The 17,959-nt window shown below is 47.3% G+C and overlaps 1 protein-coding gene across 1 annotated transcript; it reads right to left on the reverse strand.

Moving 5' to 3' along the window:
* Positions 1-6,560: 6,560 nt before the first annotated feature.
* L3040_008205 (uncharacterized protein) lies at positions 6,561-7,724 on the reverse strand (the record flags this gene model as incomplete). The annotated part of the gene is made up of 4 exons (XM_007297161.1): positions 6,561-6,597; positions 6,649-7,016; positions 7,068-7,229; positions 7,536-7,724. 4 exons carry the CDS (start codon positions 7,722-7,724, stop codon positions 6,561-6,563), a joined length of 756 nt encoding a protein of 251 aa, XP_007297223.1.
* Between the last annotated feature and the right edge of the window lie 10,235 nt (positions 7,725-17,959).

Here is a 17,959-nt window from a genome sequence, read left to right on the forward strand (position 1 = left end):
TCCCATGTTCCGTAAGTATGGAGTATTGGCAGAGCTTTCGAGGTCTGGGCTCTGGTCTGTGGCCTGCTCCGACTCGTGGAGATGCCCCGCGCGGGGCGCCGCAAGAAGAAATATGCAATAAAAAGAAAAGCAAAAAATTACCGTACTTCTTCTCGTTTTTCCAGACCCTCGGATGCAGGTTCGGGTCCAAGGGGTGTACGAAGGTAAAAGCCTTCCCTCTTGTTTTATACCCTTCTGTGGGTAGCCGACAGTCTGTACGACGGTACAAAGAGCTTCACGGGGCTCGGGAAAGGGTTTAGACCGAAGTGGTGAGTATCCATCTTCCAGAAAAGCTTACAGATGGGCTATGTACTGTATTCGTCATTGCCTTGGTGGTCCAGCAGCATGAGCTAGTCCTTCTTGCGTTCTGATGCTTTTTTAAGAATTCACTTCTTGGCTCGTCATGTTTAGCGACGATGCCGAGACGGAAAGTATACAACAAAAGTACTGTCACTCACTACACACGCGGCCAGCATATCTGTCCCTTTGCGTTGATCTCCATACACCAGAGAAAGAGATTGAATTTTTTGAATGGTCAGCTGAGCGTACATTCAATTACGTGTATATGTATATCTGGGATGATTTTCGACGTGGGGACAGACATGCTGGCCGCACGAGTTCTACTCCAGCGATGGTGGAAGATTTTGCAAATTTTCCTGTTTGATATGGCCTTTTCTCTTTTACTTCTTCTCCTTCTCTTCTTCCTCTTCTTCTCGTCCTGGTTTTCCTCAAGTTACCTATACACTCTCCGTACAGCCAGCTTGCAGCCTACTTTTCTTCATACCTTCTTCTTCTTCTTCGACAATAATCTTGAACGTCGAAACGAAATGACGGCATGAGAAAGAATTTGCAACAGCAGCTCTCTCTCTCTCTCTCTCCCCTTACATACATACATACCATACATACCATACATCCCTTGGCTCTAGTTTTTAAAGACATGCATTTATCCTCGCGCTTGGAACTGTGTGTATATATATTAGTAAGGCACGGAAGATTCTTGTTGCTGTCGACATACATGTTTTGCTGGTTTGACAAGCAAGTGGTTATAGGTTGAGAATAATTGATATTGTTTTGTTTTGTCTTGTAGTAAGTGAGTGAGTGCAGTGTGGATTAACTGGGTATATATAGCAATTAGTGCTGTGTTTGGATTTATAGGGGTTTTGGAGATGTACTGCTGCTGCGTTCTTGGGGGAGGGTTGGGGGAATGGGGTTGGGTTTGGGTATATGAGGTCTTTCTCTCTCGCGCGGGTGGGAATCTCCCCCGCATAGTCTTGCACCCACCCACCCTTTGCCTGTTCGTTAAAAATGACTGATCAAAGAATTAGTCACCGCATAACCTCCTCTACTAACCATCTCTACTCTCTAGCCTGGCACCAGATTCGCGGACCGGCTGTCTTCTCTTCTCCGGCACCCAGACTCTCTTGTTCCCTGACTCTTCAACGCTTTCGTTCGTCAGCAGCAGTGCCTATCACCCCGAGCGGTCCACTCCGTCGTCGGCTGCAAGCGACCCGGCATTTCCGAGAGCTCCTTAGCGTCGCGGGAAGATGGGATCTGGAGAGGGGGCAGCTGTAGGTATGTAGCAGGGGCTAGATCTGAGAAAGAGAGCTTTTGCGCGGCTCTGCGGGGGAGGATTGGCTACGGAGAAAGAGGAACGGCTGTCGCGAAGATGCGGAGAGTTTAGAAAGAGGGTGTGGAGCCCATAGGCAATGACTGCGGGACTGTAGTTAATGCTGCTGCTGCTGCTGCTGCTGCTGCTGCTCGTAGAGATAAAGCCGACGATGGCGACGAGAGAGACGGTGGGACAAAGAGGGAGCCGTGGCCGTGGCCGTGGACTTCGGAGGCGTTAGCAAAGCTCGCGGCCGTGAGAGAAGCAATAATCTCGTCTTGCGTCTCGGAGATGGGATGTGCGAGAGATGCGGCGAGTGGAAGCTGGGCGCCGTTTTCCCCAGATTTGGATATTTGGAGCGTCTCCGTGGGGAGGAGGAAGGGGGGGGGAAGTAGTAATGGTAAAACGATAGCCCTCCTACGTACAACCCTATAACTAGTCGTTAGTTCGGATGCCCTCCCTGGTCTCTTGCACATGGAATTGAAGCACCTCCCCTCATGACCGTGTTCTGCTTTTTGGTTTTGGGATCTGAAGACCGACCTCGTCGTTCTCAACACTATGGATAATGGGGGCTGTCATTGCAACGCCCACACGTCTTCAACTTAAGCTTATCCCGGTTGTTTCGAAGAAAGCATGTCCGACGACGGGCGCTGTTCTCCGATTTCATTTCGCTTTGGGCTCCCGTTCGAATTACCTTTCGATCAGCCTCATAACTAAAAGGGAGAGCTTCATAATATATGCCCTTTGTAAACCCGGGCGGCTTGGAATCACGTGTCAACAACAACAACAACAACAACAACAACAACGATAACCCTCGCTTACGCGGCTTACTCCGACTCACTCTTCTTACTTTTGCGATTCTGATCTCGGCTATTGCTAGCGCCCGCGACGAGAAACTCAATCTCGAGAATCACACTTGCTTGCGGCTAGCAGTCTCGTGTATTGCAGCCTATAACAGGGTTGTGGGCCTCCTCTTGCCTCGCCGTGGTGATGAATCGGAATCTTTAAATGCATAGGGCTACTTTTCACTTCACGTCGTCGGCGGCAAAAGTGCTTGTATTACTGCCAGCCATGCCGGGGGACTGGGTTCGCGGCCGGTTCTTCCACTCGGAGTTTCTCGGGTCGCGGATGCCGCTTCGTCTCTGCACCTGTCGCAGAGGATCAAGGGACTGGAAGTGTTCGCGGATGGAGGTTGAGGACCTGACTACAGTGTCTATCTGCTTTTGGCGGAGGCGATACCTACCGTTGGACTGGTCGCGGAGGCGGGGGCTCTTGGGGTGGAAGATGCTACCGCCTAGGAGAGGTACGGGAGGGGATCTGAGACGGCCGATTCGAGGTTGTGAGGAGTGTCGACCTCGAACCCGAGGTTGCCGAAGGTGCGCTCTGTCGACAGCAAAACCTGGCTGTTGACAGCGTTCGTTCTGGCATACGCTTTCGGCGGAGAGCGGGTTTTCCTTCTCCCTCTCTGGCGCGAATGGGTTCTTCTTGCTGCTTCGCGCGTTCGACGTGACTCCTTGCTCGTGGACGCGAGGAATGGACTTCGGGTTTGAGCGGGGGGGCCTGGAGATGACGGGTTATGGACAACTGATCGGCAGTGCTTTACAGGATGTGCGAGAGGATAGTAATGGCAAGGGTATCCGGATCGATTGCACGATCGATGGGGAAAGTCCCAAAGTGTCGGCCAAGGACGCGAGCGAATGCATACAGCTACGGTAGCTGCCCATGCTGTGAGGAGTCTTGAGAGACAGGATTTGCTCGCATGGGAGGCGACCCCCCTTCCCTTCACCCCTCTGCCGAGAGATCGAATCACTTGCTACACGCATGATCTTTAGGCCGCAACTTCGCTTGCACGAAGGCTGTTCTATCTTTTTCTTTTTTTTTCCCCAAGTCAGGACGGAGAGACGGACCTATGATGACGATTCTGAAAAGGGATTCTGAACGTTCGCAGAGTGGAATCAAACACTTTTATATTCCAACCTCACCTTACGCTGCCCAGACGCTTTTAGACTTTCTGTATATTACAGTAATGTGATCATGCAAAGAGACTCGACTGTATATAAAGTTTTTTCAGTCAGGGAAAGAGTGTGGCCAGGGTTTCGTCAAGCGATATCCCTCGGTCGAAATCCCTGTACTAACCATATATTGTGGCTCGACGTCGTCTTTCTTTATGATCGGCCCTCTCGTCTTTTCAAAAATGCTGCTTGCTGGTCATTGCTCCATGTGTAGTCGTATCTAGGAGCCGGAAATTTGCAAGGGAATAGTCATCAGTCGCCTCCAATTGACTTCGCTTAAAAAGCTGCTCTGGTTCACCTTTCGCAGAACGAAAAGATTTTACATAGGGGTCTATACCTAGCTCTTTCATAACAAGCCCAGAATAGACTTAGTACCGGTAGCACTCTAGTCTATGACTGTGATGATGATGATAAGCTTCGTATCGTACGTGAGTGTATCAGCGATCCATTGGCTACTTCCGTTCAAATCCTAGACCAGGTACCTATGCCATCTTCTTACCCCAGAGCCTAATCCCGCTTGATAGGTACATCAACATTGGATCCAGAAGATAGTTTCAATGGCTTCCTCTAAGAAGATTTCGTGAGCTTTATACTTAGATTGCAACACCCAGCCAGCGACCGAGTCAAGAAACTCATTGCCACAAAACATCAGGGTAGCTTCCTTGAACGAAGGGATTAGGAAACCCCCATCTTTGTGGAGAGGAAGGAGGCCTGGAGGTACTTTGACAGAGATCAGTGGAGGATGAAGCCACGAGGACCACTGCACTGAAGCCTGGCAAGAGTTCTGACGGGGAACCTCAGGTGACAAAAATATTGGTAGCTCTCAATATCCAAGTTGTACGTGTGAAAGCACACAACAGTCGCAAATAATATCGACGCCTCGCATCGAATAAGGATCGCATAAAGGAGAATCCAGTAGGTACGGACTCGGTCCGGATAAACTCGACATCCCATGTCTCAATCCTTATTCATCTGGCCCCCTCGATTGGCGAATCCTCCAAAACCCCCAAGACCATTCAACTCAGAGATCTATCGAGTATCGGAACATCAGGATTGAAATCGCTTGAAATCGCCGAGTCCAATGCAGAGGCGTGTAACTGCGCCTTCTCAGGAGTCTCCAGACTCGCACCAGCCGCTGCGGATTGGATTTTGCTAATGCGATATCCTACTGCCATGGACTTGTGTGAAAAACCAAAACCTTATCACAAGAAGGAGTTTCGCTGCGCGCTCGTCCGTCCACGGCAAGGCCACCAAAGGTTCAAGATGTCTTGAGCAGGGCACGAAGTAAGGCAGGAAAAAGAGCTCTCCGTCTGGGCCCAAACTCCCGAAATGTGGTACTGATCCCACGGTCGAAGAGTATCTCCAATGTCTCCTTCCCCTGCTGGCCTGGATCTGTCTGGACTTTTTGATGTTGAGCCTTCGAACCCGGCCGTTTGAGTGAGGACTGTGCTTGCTTTTTGCCACTGGCACGCCGCACCCATCTTAGGCGACAGCTGGTGGGAGTCTGCAGGTTTAGGAGTGCGGAGCAGGCTCGATGTAGTATATATTATAATCTAGGATAGAGCTTGTAACGGTACGGGAAACCTCTGGTTGATAATAACCCGATATCCCAAGTTCTGTTTTGTTTCCTCCAGTGACCGTGGAAGCACGCTTCTTTGTGGTTCAGCAATTGGTTAAGAAGATGGCTTGGTGTGGGGCATATTTTTGAGTAAATGATTATATTACCAAATTTTGAGCGCTCACACGTGCATAATAGCTTCCGTGGTCCAATGGTTAGGATTCCACCCTTCCATGTCATCTCGGTGATAAGCAAGGTGGAGGTTCGTGTTCGATTCACGGCGGTTGCAGTGCTTTTGTCGTTGTCTATATTTATTGTGAATGTTCTGTATATCTTGAGTCCCTTTTGCCTCATTGTGCCACCGGATCGCGATTTTTATTGATTTTCACGTTTTTGTGAATGAGGTTCTCTCTCGCTTGCACAAAGCCCAGGGTTCCCAACCTCCAACGTAGTAATGGGTAATAGGGTGGGTCTCGGTACCCAGCTCTCTCTTTCTTTTCATCATAATTACTGCAACACTGTCCAAAAGACTTTTTACATATATCCAAACCCATCTGCAGTTTAGTTCTATCGGGCTTTCTTTCGGACCGCGATCTTCGTGCTCTGCTACCAATTCTCGAACAAAGGAATGCCAGGAAGTACCTAGCGTGTTCCCTTCCAGATATGAAAGAATGACGTTGATTTGATATCTTCGACAGTCATCGTACCTTGACTCGGCTTGGATATCTCTTCGAGGTGTCAAGGCTTCTGAAAGGATTGAATAGCAGTTTTCAGGTCTGGATTAACCGCGACGCTTCGTATCGAAAGGAACGCTCGCCAGACGTACGCATTTTGCTCCGAGGGTAATATTGCAAGTTCTTCCGTATCGTCGCGGGATATTTGGGCGTGATAATAACAGGACTTGAGAAAACCTCGGATAATTCTCTGGAACGGTGTAAGATTATTGTTAAAGCCAGGTACATTGATCAAGTCACAATGTTTTTTTTTTTTTTTTTTTTTTTTTTTTTTGGAACGCCAAGGTCATACCGATCTGGGAGTAAGTTATGAACGGATACCGGTCGAGTGATTATGGAAATTGAAAAATCGAGCAAATCATAGCAGGTACCTGAGAGTCCGCGATATTTCAGACTCTGAAGCTGCTCTTGGGGAGATATTGACGTTACGCGAGAAAGCGCAACAGGAAATCCCACTTGTCTATTGTATATGAAACTTGAAGATGACGGATATGGCATCTTTCTATAACAGCCAGAATCGCGGAGAAAGGGAATCGGCTTGTCGCTACCCGAATTATCGGGTTCGAGGAGGCTTCTAAAATGATCTCTAATCCAAATACAAAGACACGTTCTTAATCTTGATACCTGGCAAGCTCCTTGTCATTCCAGCTGCTTCTCGTTAGCATCACCACAACTCCATTGTAGAGGAACCAAACTCACGTCAAGAACTTCCCACTCAGCCCTTCCTCGGCACCCAAAGCCAGCCGCGCCATGACATTCCCAGGTTGCTCCGGCTTCAACAACTTCCCGTCAACAAACAAACTCTTGAACTTCTCCGCGTCCTTGCCATCCATGACTCCGTGAGATTCCCGAACTTGAGTTTGCATGTCAGTATCAACTACACCTGGCCTGATAGCAATCGAAGTAATGTTTGGCTCTTCAGTGGCGAGCGTTCCGGCGAGATGGTTCATTGCTGCTTTGGAGGAGCCATAGGCACCCCATGTCGAGTAGGTGCTGGACGCTGCGCCTGAGGAGGTGAGGATTATGCGGCCCTTGCTAGATCTGAGGGTTGGGATCGCAGGTTGAATCTATTCTGGTCAGGGGAGTGAAAGAAATACGAAGGGGAAATAGACGCATACGAATGCGAGTAAGCTGAAGAAATTGACATCGTAGGTTTTACGCCATTCTTCTGGGCTACTATCTGCGATTCGCTTGACGGGAGAGAGAGTGCCGTGGTTGAGGATCAAAGCATCGAGGGTTGTAAATGCTGAGAGTGCGAGGGAGACGGCTTTTGGTCCGACCTACAGGAGGAGTGAGCTTCTGCTGAGAAATTGGAGGGAATCTCCAGAGGGCAAGGTGGGAGAAATGACGAGGGCGCGGCTGTCGTAAGAAGGGACGGTCCATCAGATGGGCTGTGAAGAAGAAACAGGCAGACATTCTGCATATCATTCAGGCGAGCTGCCCATTGCTATAACCACTGAAGCTGATGGAGCAGTCACCTTGCTTCTGCCGGGGCAATTAATCTCAAGGACCAAACGTGACCCTCAAACACAAGCTTCTGCAGGCGCTTCCTGACGAGAATAAATTCCAATGAAATGGGCACCAACCTCAAAATCCCCCAGATCGGCTGCTAAGAACTCAGCTTGTCCTGGAAACTCCTTCTTTAACGCCTCCATCGGTGCAGCGGTCCTGGCGACGAGGAATAATCTGTGGCCATCCTTGAGCAGGAACTTGGCGATGGCGAGCCCGATGCCCCGACTCGCGCCTGTGAGCAGGATGTTCTTTGGTGTTGACATCATGAACAAAGCTGTCGGTGTATGTTGATTTGAACATGAGGATCCAGGTAGGGTGAGGGGTGACTTAAGTGGGGGCGGATCCCTGCTGGCTTTGAGAAGTTGTGATGTCGATTTTCTTATGATATTCGCTCCATCAACATTAACAACATCGATGATTCCGTTCCTAGATAGAGCTGTGATTGATCGCTATTTCCTGACCTAGGAGGTTTGCTCAAGTTTTTCGAATAAAAAACAAAACATACTGGAGCTATACTGGAGCCTCTCTGGTATCCTGCGCTTCATTTATTGATCTAGCAATTCTTATATAATTTACTGTTTGATTTCTGACTCATCTGTATCATCATATGCAAGCATAGTCGTCACGTAAACTTGAAAATTTCCCCAAGTGGTCGAGCGAATGTGTATAGCTGTAGGTCGGGATGGGCGGGCGAGCATCCCGAATTTCTAAACAGATATACCATGAAACTTCAGTCAAAGAGGACTGGAACTGTACCACCGAGCCTTTGACAGGATCGATTTCATTACATTCATCAAATTCGGTAAAAGCGGCTTAAGTTTTCAGGACATGGCTACTCAGCTCTCCTCGCAATGAATCTAGCGGCTTCTTTGTGTACCCCGACACCAATAAGCAGAATCAACAATCATCAAATGGATCAAGACGTAGTCTATGTTTGAGAAACCCGATGAAAGAATCGAGGACCCTTGGCCGAGCAAAGGACAAGGTATGAAAGATCTTACACAATGCAGCTCTTTCTTCTCTTACACAATGCTGTTGTTTCTTTATCACATCTCCTTGGGGTTGCCTTTCGATTATCACTTGTTTTTCAAGAACAATGGGTCCTGTTCTTATATTAAATAAGATTTGTCTTCGAATTCATTCCCCTTCCTCATCAGCTTGCTCTCTACGATCATCAAAAACGCTCTAAAACTTACAGCAGGACATTTTACCATACCCCAAACATCTAACAGCCAACATCCACCAGTTCCGCCCATCCAGCCATGATGTGCAAATTCACAGTCTCCAAAAGCCCCGCGTGTAGCTGCTCACCAGGCGCGCGGTAGGACCCAAAGTGCCAAAGAAACAGAGAAGGAATAAACCCTTTCCCGCACAACAAGACCGTGTCATGCGAAGAGGAGTTGGTCCCTTCTTGGATTAGCGCAGGAACGATGGAGGATATTGAATCCATGAGACAGGAGCTGCCTGAGAGGATCCATGCGAAAGACCGCAAGGACGGTAAGTATCGGGCCTTTCTTGAACTTGCTGACCCTTCACTAGGAAACACACTTCATCCCCCCTCCCCCACCCCATTATCGTTTCAAGGTAAGTATTCCCCTTTTTCTGAGCCAGCTAACTGTTTTTAGGACGGCTACCAGTGACGAGGGGACTTGGGGGTAAGTATCACCTTCTCTTGATCTTGATACTACCAACTCTTTCTTGGATTTTTATACGCTACATCTTGACGAGAAGTCTTTATCAAATGAAAGTAAGTTCCCTATCTTACGATTTCGCTAAGTGTACTAGGAATATTAAGCAAGATCGCGTCGCGAAGATCCCAGGTAAGTACTCCTTTCCCCTTTTAGAATTCGCTTAAGAATTCAGGAATAACAATCTACCACCGGGCAGCGACACCGAAGATCTCCAAGGAAGTACACCAACTCTTTCTTGGGTCTTTATACTTTATATTTTAATAAGAAGTCATAATCAAATAAAGGTAAGTTCCCCCATCTCACGATTTCGCTAAGTGTACTAGGCATATCAAGCCAAATTGCGTCGCGAAGATATTAAGTAAGTACTCCCCTTTTGAAATTTGCTTAAGAATTCAAGAATGATAATCTACTACCGGGCAGCGACACCGAAGATCTCCAAGGAAGTACACCAACTCTTTCTTCCCTTCTGGAATCTCTCAAGAATTCAGGAATAACAATCTACCACCGGGCAGCGACACCGAAGATTTCCAGCTAAGTGCTCCCATCTTTTGACCTTGCTCACTGATTCCAGGAATCCATACCACCTCGTTCAAAGCCTACCCGGTAAGTATTCCCGTATTTCGAACCTGCTCACGGTTCCAAGAATCCATGCCACGTCGTCCAAACACCACAAGGTCACCATCGCCGTGCCACCCTCCACAGATTACCAGGTACGCACTCCCCTTCCGTAATTCCGCTAACGATATCCAGAACATCGATGCTGTCCTCCTGCATCTCAATCCGTACACGAGGTAAGTAACCCTAACCCTCGTCTCCAATCTCGCCAACCCCCTTCCAAGTAGCCGAGCAGCACCAGCACGCACGCAATCCAGAGACTCCCAACCTGCTCAAATTCTACCCTTCCATCTAAGACCTACTACACCTACCGGTACAAGGTAAGAAAGCACCCTTCCACTTCCAAACCTCGCTAACTGTAAACAGGGACCCCGCCAAGCAATCCAGAGACTCCCAACCTCCTCAAATTCTACCCCTTCCATCTAAAACCTACCACACCTACCGGTACAAGGTGAGAAAGCACCCTTCCACTTTCAAACCTCGCTAACTGTAAACAAGGACCCCGCTAAGCAATCCAGAGACTCCCAACCTCCTCAAATTCTACCCTTCCATCTACGACCTACTACACCTACCGGTACAAGGTGAGAAAGCACCCTTCCACTTCCAAACCTCGCTAACTGTAAACAGGGACCCCCGCTAATACCCTTTGTTGTAGCGTGCTCCGCTCCCAAGACTCCAGGCCATCCCGAGGCAAGTCCATCCACATCCACATCCCCATACCCCCCTTCTTTCCCTCTCCATCTGCTAACCCAGCACCGGAGAGGAGGAGGTCCACCACCACCACCACAGACAGACAGACAGACAGACAGCCAAGAACCAGCGGCCGACCCGGTGTTCTCGTCTTCGGATTGAAGATGGCAGACCGATGAGATGTCGAGGGGGCTGAGAGATGCGGACCCCTTTCTTTAGCTACCTGTTGTTTGGATATTTATATATATATGAATAGATAGATAGATAGATAGATAGATACATATATATCCATATGAGAAATATCAGAAAAGCCAAGTCTGTCTGTCTGTCTGTCTATCTATCCATCCATCCTTATTTCCCTTTCCCCCACCCCTTTCTCTCTTTCCCTCTCTCTTTCCCTCTCTCTCTCACACATACACACACACACACACACACATCCCCTCTCCATCCCCTCCCTCCGCCCAACCGAAATAGACGAGTACAGAAAATAAGGTAACCTAGAGAAAGTAAGTAAGTAAGTAAGTATCCCCCTTCTCCCTTTCCCTCTCTTTTCCTCCCTTTCCTCCTCCTCTAAAAAAAAAAAAAAAAGAAAGAAAAAAAAAAAGATTCCCTCCTATTCATCCTTATTCATTCATTTACTTTCTCTGCGTATTATGTTATACTAGACTATAATAGACTATATTATATTGTATTGTATTGTATTATATTATATTGTATTGTACTATATACATACATGTACATATATATACATACATATATATACACACACACACACACTAATCATACCATTTTCACTTTATTCATTCTATTCATTTTATTCATTTTATTCATTTTATTCATTTTATTCATTTTATTCATTTTATTCATTTTATTCATTTTATTCATTTTATTCATTTTATTCATTTTATTCATTTTATTCATTTTATTCATTTTATTCATTTTATTCATTTTATTCATTTTATTCATTTTATTCATTTTATTCATTTTATTCATTTTATTCATTTTATTCATTTTATTCATTTTATTCATTTTATTCATTTTATTCATTTTATTCATTTTATTCATTTTATTCATTTTATTCATTTTATTCATTTTATTCATTTTATTCATTTTATTCATTTTATTCATTTTATTCATTTTATTCATTTTATTCATTTTATTCATTTTATTCATTTTATTCATTTTATTCATTTTATTCATTTTATTCATTTTATTCATTTTATTCATTTTATTCATTTTATTCATTTTATTCATTTTTTTCATTTATTTCATTTATTTCATTTTTTTCATTTATTTCATTTATTTCATTTATTTCATTTATTTCATTTATTTCATTTATTTCATTTATTTCATTTATTTCATTTATTTCATTTATTTCATTTATTTCATTTATTTCATTTATTTCTTTTATTTCTTTCATTTAATCGTCGGTTTCCTTAAATTTTAATTCGAAAGAATTGACCGACTTGCGCCAGGTCGGGATTTTTTACAAATTAAATTCAAGGTAACCGACGATTATTTCATTTATTTCATTTATTTCATTTATTTCATTTATTTCATTTATTTCATTTATTTCATTTATTTCATTTATTTCATTTATTTCATTTATTTCATTTATTTCATTTATTTATTTATTTATTTATTTATTTATTTATTTATTTATTTATTTATTTATTTATTTATTTATTTATTTATTTATTTATTTATTTATTTATTTATTTATTTATTTATTTATTTATTTATTTATTTATTTTATTCATTTTATTCATTTTATTCATTTTATTCATTTTATTCATTTTATTCATTTTATTCATTTTATTCATTTTATTCATTTTATTCATTTTATTCATTTTATTCATTTTATTCATTTTATTCATTTTATTCATTTTATTCATTTTATTCATTTTATTCATTTTATTCATTTTATTCATTTTATTCATTTTATTCATTTTATTCATTTTATTCATTTTATTCATTTTATTCATTTTATTTATTTATTCATTTATTTCATTTATTTCATTTATTTCATTTATTTCATTTATTTCATTTATTTCATTTATTTCATTTATTTCATTTTTTTCATTTTTTTCATTTTATTCATTTTTTTTTTTATTATTTTAATTTTTTCATTCTTTTCATTCTTTTCATTCTTTTCATTCTTTTCATTCTTTTCATTCTTTTCTTTCTTTTCTTTCTTTCCTTTCTTTTCTTTCTTTTTTTTATTTGTCTATCTATTTAATTATCTATTTATGTATCTATCTATTTATGTATCTATCTATTTAATTATCTATCTATTTATTTATTTATTTATTCATTCATTCATTCATTCATTCATTCATTCATTCATTCATCTATCTATCTATCTATCTATCTATCAATTATTTACTTATCTATTTATTCATTCATTTATTCATCCATCTATCTATTTATTTATATATATATATTTTCAAAACCTCCCAATATTGTATCGCTATTCCCATTCCGAGAAAAAAAAAAAAAAAAAAAAAAAAAAAAAAAAAAAACCCCCCCCCCCCAAAAAAACCGGGAAACAATCTATCCTGCTGCGCGTTGATTTCATCTACTCCATGCGTCTACAGTCGTATTACATATCCGTACGGGTACTCAAGCGCAGCGATGATGTTTCGTCCGGTTAGCAAACGCGGGGAGGCGTGTTCGCGCGAAGGAGCAGGTACGTGTGGATACTTTTCATCGATTCATTCTTCTGAAAATTGATGCGGCTAGCTACTTTGCTTGCTTGCGTGCAGACGTACGTACATACATACATATATACACCTGCAGTGTGCTGCTCTCCCGTCGCGCCTCGCTTCGAGGCCGTGTTGTTGGCGTAGGGCTGAAGATGTACGTACGTCGGTACGATGATTACCGGTTTCCGATGCGGTGGTTAGGTAGGGTCGGGGATGGGGTTCTATGATCGGGGAAGGAAGGGGGAGGAAAGGAAGGAAAGGGAAGGAAGGGAAGGAAAGGGAAGGAAAGGGAAGGAAAGGAAAGGAAAGGAAAGGAAGGAAAGGAAGGAAAGGAAAGGAAAGGAAAGAAAAGGAAGGAAAGGGAAGGAAAGGAAGGAAAGGAGAGGAAAGGAAAGAAAAGGAAAGGAGAAAACCGATACGGATCCTGGAGAACGGAGAGGAGAGCCCGTGAGAGAAACCAGATTCGTAGCGATGATCATCAACACGGAGATTCCAAACGGCAGCAACGCCCCGGCTCGGACGTTCTCGGGCTCGAAATTTGACAGCTCATGTTTGTGAATCTGGCTGGAGAGCAGAGCAGAGCAGAGCAGAGCACAAACGCACGGCGGAAATGAGATGACGGGGAGCGTCATGCAAAGGACGATTACGGAGTCGAGTGTCGCAAAGAAATCCGAGACCGGCTTACCGAGTACGTGGGCTGCACTCGAGATTGGAGGCGGCCGGGCGGCAGCGGCGATGATGGACCGATGTGCGCGCTCCGAGTGGCTCATACCTCCCGTTAGGCGGTCATCACGGTGATATGATGGATGCCTCTGTGGCCAGGACTTCTGTTAGGCCGTTAGGCCGTGTGGGTTCCGCCTCCAACTCGCGCCAGGCTCGGTTGAGGTTCCCAAGCGACCAAGCCCCAGTCGGGATAAGGTTATCGTGGTTATCTCACGCTGCCGCCGATCCCAAGAGGAGGGGTCCAGGCTCGTGCATGCAGGCCGAGATTACGTAAGTCGAGATGGGGGAGGGGCGACGGGCGACGGGCGACGGGCGACGGGACGATCGGTTTGCATGGAGGGGTAGGTATTGGTGTCGTAGGTATTTGGGATCTTGATGCCGGCGCCACCAATACTGGAGGGGCTGGCGGCGGGATTGGGGTGGTGCCTTGATTATTTTTTTATCCTCTGTACTGTTACTCCGTGTGGGTGTGGAATTGGTGATGTGTGATGTGTGATGTGTGATGGCTGATGGCTGATGGCTGATGGGAGGAGAGAGGGAGGAAAGCGATCAGAGCGAGCGTTGACACCGAATACGGTATTGGCATGTGAAGAAGGCAAAGCGTCCGTCTGGAGGCCCCATGTGACCAAGCTTGGGCTGCCCATCACTCGCCCGCCGGTGATCATTTGTGCTGGGAAGCTGAGTGAGGGTGTGAAGGAGAACAAGTACGAACTGTAAGGAGGTCTCAATTGCACCGCGCTGCTCCTGGAAATCCCGATGGGAATTATTGTGTGTGTGTGTGTTCTCATCTTTTGGGATTCGCGGGAGGGAAGGGCGGAAAGGGGTTGACGCCCGACTGAGACGTGGCGAACGTGATACGTGGACGTGATACGTAGACGTGGACATTGTACAGCCGCCATCATATCCCGAATGATACTACTTCTACGGTACAGTACTAAGTAGGTCTGGAAAGCGAATACCTCCCGACCATCCAGAGTATCCTCGGTCGTGTACCAAGTATACGTAGTACTTCGTATGACGATGACGACGGTGGGCCGGAGGGCAAGGATGCTGCCCCCCCACTTGGCTCAACTCAATTGCTTTGGAGGCCATGAGCGTCCCGCGGACAGCCGAAGCACGAACACGTGGAATGTGATCGGGTTCTTGTCGTTGTCTGTTGTTAAGTACTCTATTCCTTATCTGCTATTATCCGTGGTCGGGGCGGAAGTCTATTCTGGTGGGAGGATGGAGGATGATGCCTGGATGGAGGAAATGGATGGAACGACTCCATCGGTATGATCGACCGATTGATTGACCGATGGACGGATTGGCGGAGGGGATTGGCTGGCTGGCTCTTCCGCCCGTGACGTGCAGCCCAATGGAGGGCAGCCACACGACACCACCACGTCCACGACATGCTCACGGAGGGGGGTGCCGGCGCAGGGTGCACGAGGGGGCGAGGGGGGGAGGGGGCGAGGGGGCGAGTGGGCTGGGGTTGGGGTTGGGGTTGGGGTTGGGGTTGATTTGGGCTGCCATGGACCGATCAGTCAGTTGAGTCAATGGAGTCGAGTCAATTGACTCAATTGACTGAATTGAGGAGAGCGAGTGGTAAAAGGCAGAGAGAGAGAGGAGAGGAGAGCTGAGGCACCCAGCCGGGCCGTGTCGGTGTCGGTGTCGGTGTCGGTGTCGGTGTCCGTGTCCTAGTGATTGATTGAATTGACATGGCCACCCCTCATTCCTCAGCGTACGACAGAGTCCAGAGTAAGAGAGTACGGTACCCCGCTCTCGTCGGTGAAGGGTGAAGGGTGGAGGGTGAATGAAGGCTTGATGCGATCGATGCCATCCATGCCATCCATGCCATCCATGCCCTCCATGCCCATGCCAGGTCCAGCCCGAAAGGCTACGAGGGGGATCTGATACCCGATGGGGAGAAGGTGCATCGGGACTAGACCCAAGTGGGGAGCGGGGCTTGGCATGTACGTTGTACCTTACTGCACGTACCGGTCGTGGGTGTACAGTAGTAGTACCTACTGGTACGGTACGGTACCTACTACCGTCCTGTACCTACGTGTGTCTCTCTTGCCTTCCGTTCCCGTCCTTTCCATCTCAGGCATTGCCAAGCTCCGATTGGGTGGGTGACTCATGCCCACACTCACAGTCACAGTCACACTCACACTCACACACTTCTCTCCCTCTCCCTCACCCTCTCACCCACTCCGCACTCTGCCGGCCCTTCCGTACAACCATTCGCCGCCGCCGCCGCCGCTCTGTCCTGTCTGAAGTTTGTCTGATCTGATCTGAAGTTTGCCTGCCTGCCTGCCCGCCTGCCTGCCTGCCTGCCTGCCTGCCTGTTGCTTCGTGCCCTACCCTGCCCTGCCCTGCCCCCCGTCCCCCCATGGATACTCAATTCATCCAATCCCGGACCTCCAGGTGCGAGGATGGTCCAGTCGGGTCGAGTCGAGTCGAGTCGAGTCGAGTCGAGTCGTCGAGTCGAATGGAGACGAGTGAAGCGTATCCATCCCCAGGCAAAGCTTTCCCGCGGCCCAATCATCTTTTTCCTTTTCCTGCTCTCCTCCTCTCCTCCGCTCGTTCATTGGCCAATCCGCTGTTCTCGTCCATTCCCATTCCAGGTCAGGTCAGGTCAGGTCAGGTCGGGGTTAGGCGTGGAGAGCCAGAGCTGGCAGCCGCTTCAAACAAAAGAGGGAATCCCGTCTCAGCTGGGCACGCATCGCATTATATCGCCCCCCGCGCATTAACCGCGCGCTGCTTACCTTTATTTTGGATGATTTTTTTTTACCTTTCCTTCCTCAACCTACCGAGAAACGTTCGTCAGCCTGACTCAAGGCGGGCAGGCAGGAAGGCAGCTAACGAGCCAGCCAGCCAGCCAGCCAGCCAGCCAGCCAGCCCAACCCTCTCTGCGGTCTGGCTCTGCTGCTGCTTCGCTTCACGAGAGGATTGAAACGGGGCAGACCGAGCAAACAGACCGACAGACACACACACACACATAGGCAGACACCAACCGACCGGAATATCGCAGAGGTGGGTTGCAAGATCTAGGTCATACGGCGAGCGGGACTCGATATCACGAGGAGGCATCCACCATTGGCATCAGCGCCGCCACCGTCAGAGCCAGAGGGCCATATCAACAGTACCGATCTCCTGCTCCTCCTCCCCAGGCACCAGTCAAGTCAGTCGTCGGTCGTGGTAGTCGCAGGAGCCGTAGCCCTTCCCACCATTCATTCACCTTTCTTTCCCCACACTTGGTCACGACTGCGCTGGCCACCACCACCATTCACTTCACTACCGCGCTTACCCTGTCTCATCTTGCCTGCTGGCCTGCTGGCCTGCTGGCCACCCCCCTCCTCCATCCATACAGTACAATACCTACATCCATCCATCCATCCATCCATCCATCCCTCCCTCCTTCCTTCCTTCTGCCCCTCCCTCCCTCTCTCGGCTGCCTATTTATCTTCTTGCTCTCTCGCACTCTTCTTTCTCTTACTTTCTCACCTCTTCCACCACCATCACCATCACCATCACCATCACCACCCCTCGCCACCACCACCACCCCCGACATCAGCACCTCCTGCCCTCCGAAACGGTCTCGAACACCTCTTTCACCATTGTCTCGCGTCCTTCTTTCACCCATCAACAAACACGCCTCCCCGGAGAGCGCATGGAATTGACGGGAGTCCGGTGACGACAAAGGACCGACCGACCGACCGACTCAGCGGGGTCTTTTAGGATCCGATACAATCCACCTCTATCCTATATCTTCACGGCGCCGCTCAACCTCGCTCCACAGTCCGCGAGAACCTTCCGTCAATTCGTGTCTGCCTACGGACGGAGGAAGCTTCGATTCCCGTCCGACGATCGCTATAACTGGGTCACTCATTCGGGCCCGGCACAAGACCAACGGAGATGGATGACAGAGCCGCCCCGTCGAGCCTGCGCCCTTCCACCCCCTTCGATGACTCGCCCCCCGCGATTGCCTTCCATCCCCTGGCTCCGCGGCCATTGACGACCACCACCGCGCCCACCACCTCGCCCACCACCCCGCAACCCTTCCCCCCCAGCATCAATCGCCTGGTCAAG

Source organism: Drepanopeziza brunnea, assembly GCF_022702325.1.
Source record: "Drepanopeziza brunnea f. sp. 'multigermtubi' strain 214-2 chromosome Unknown ctg15, whole genome shotgun sequence".
In the NCBI taxonomy this organism is placed as follows: Eukaryota; Fungi; Ascomycota; class Leotiomycetes; order Helotiales; family Drepanopezizaceae; genus Drepanopeziza; species Drepanopeziza brunnea.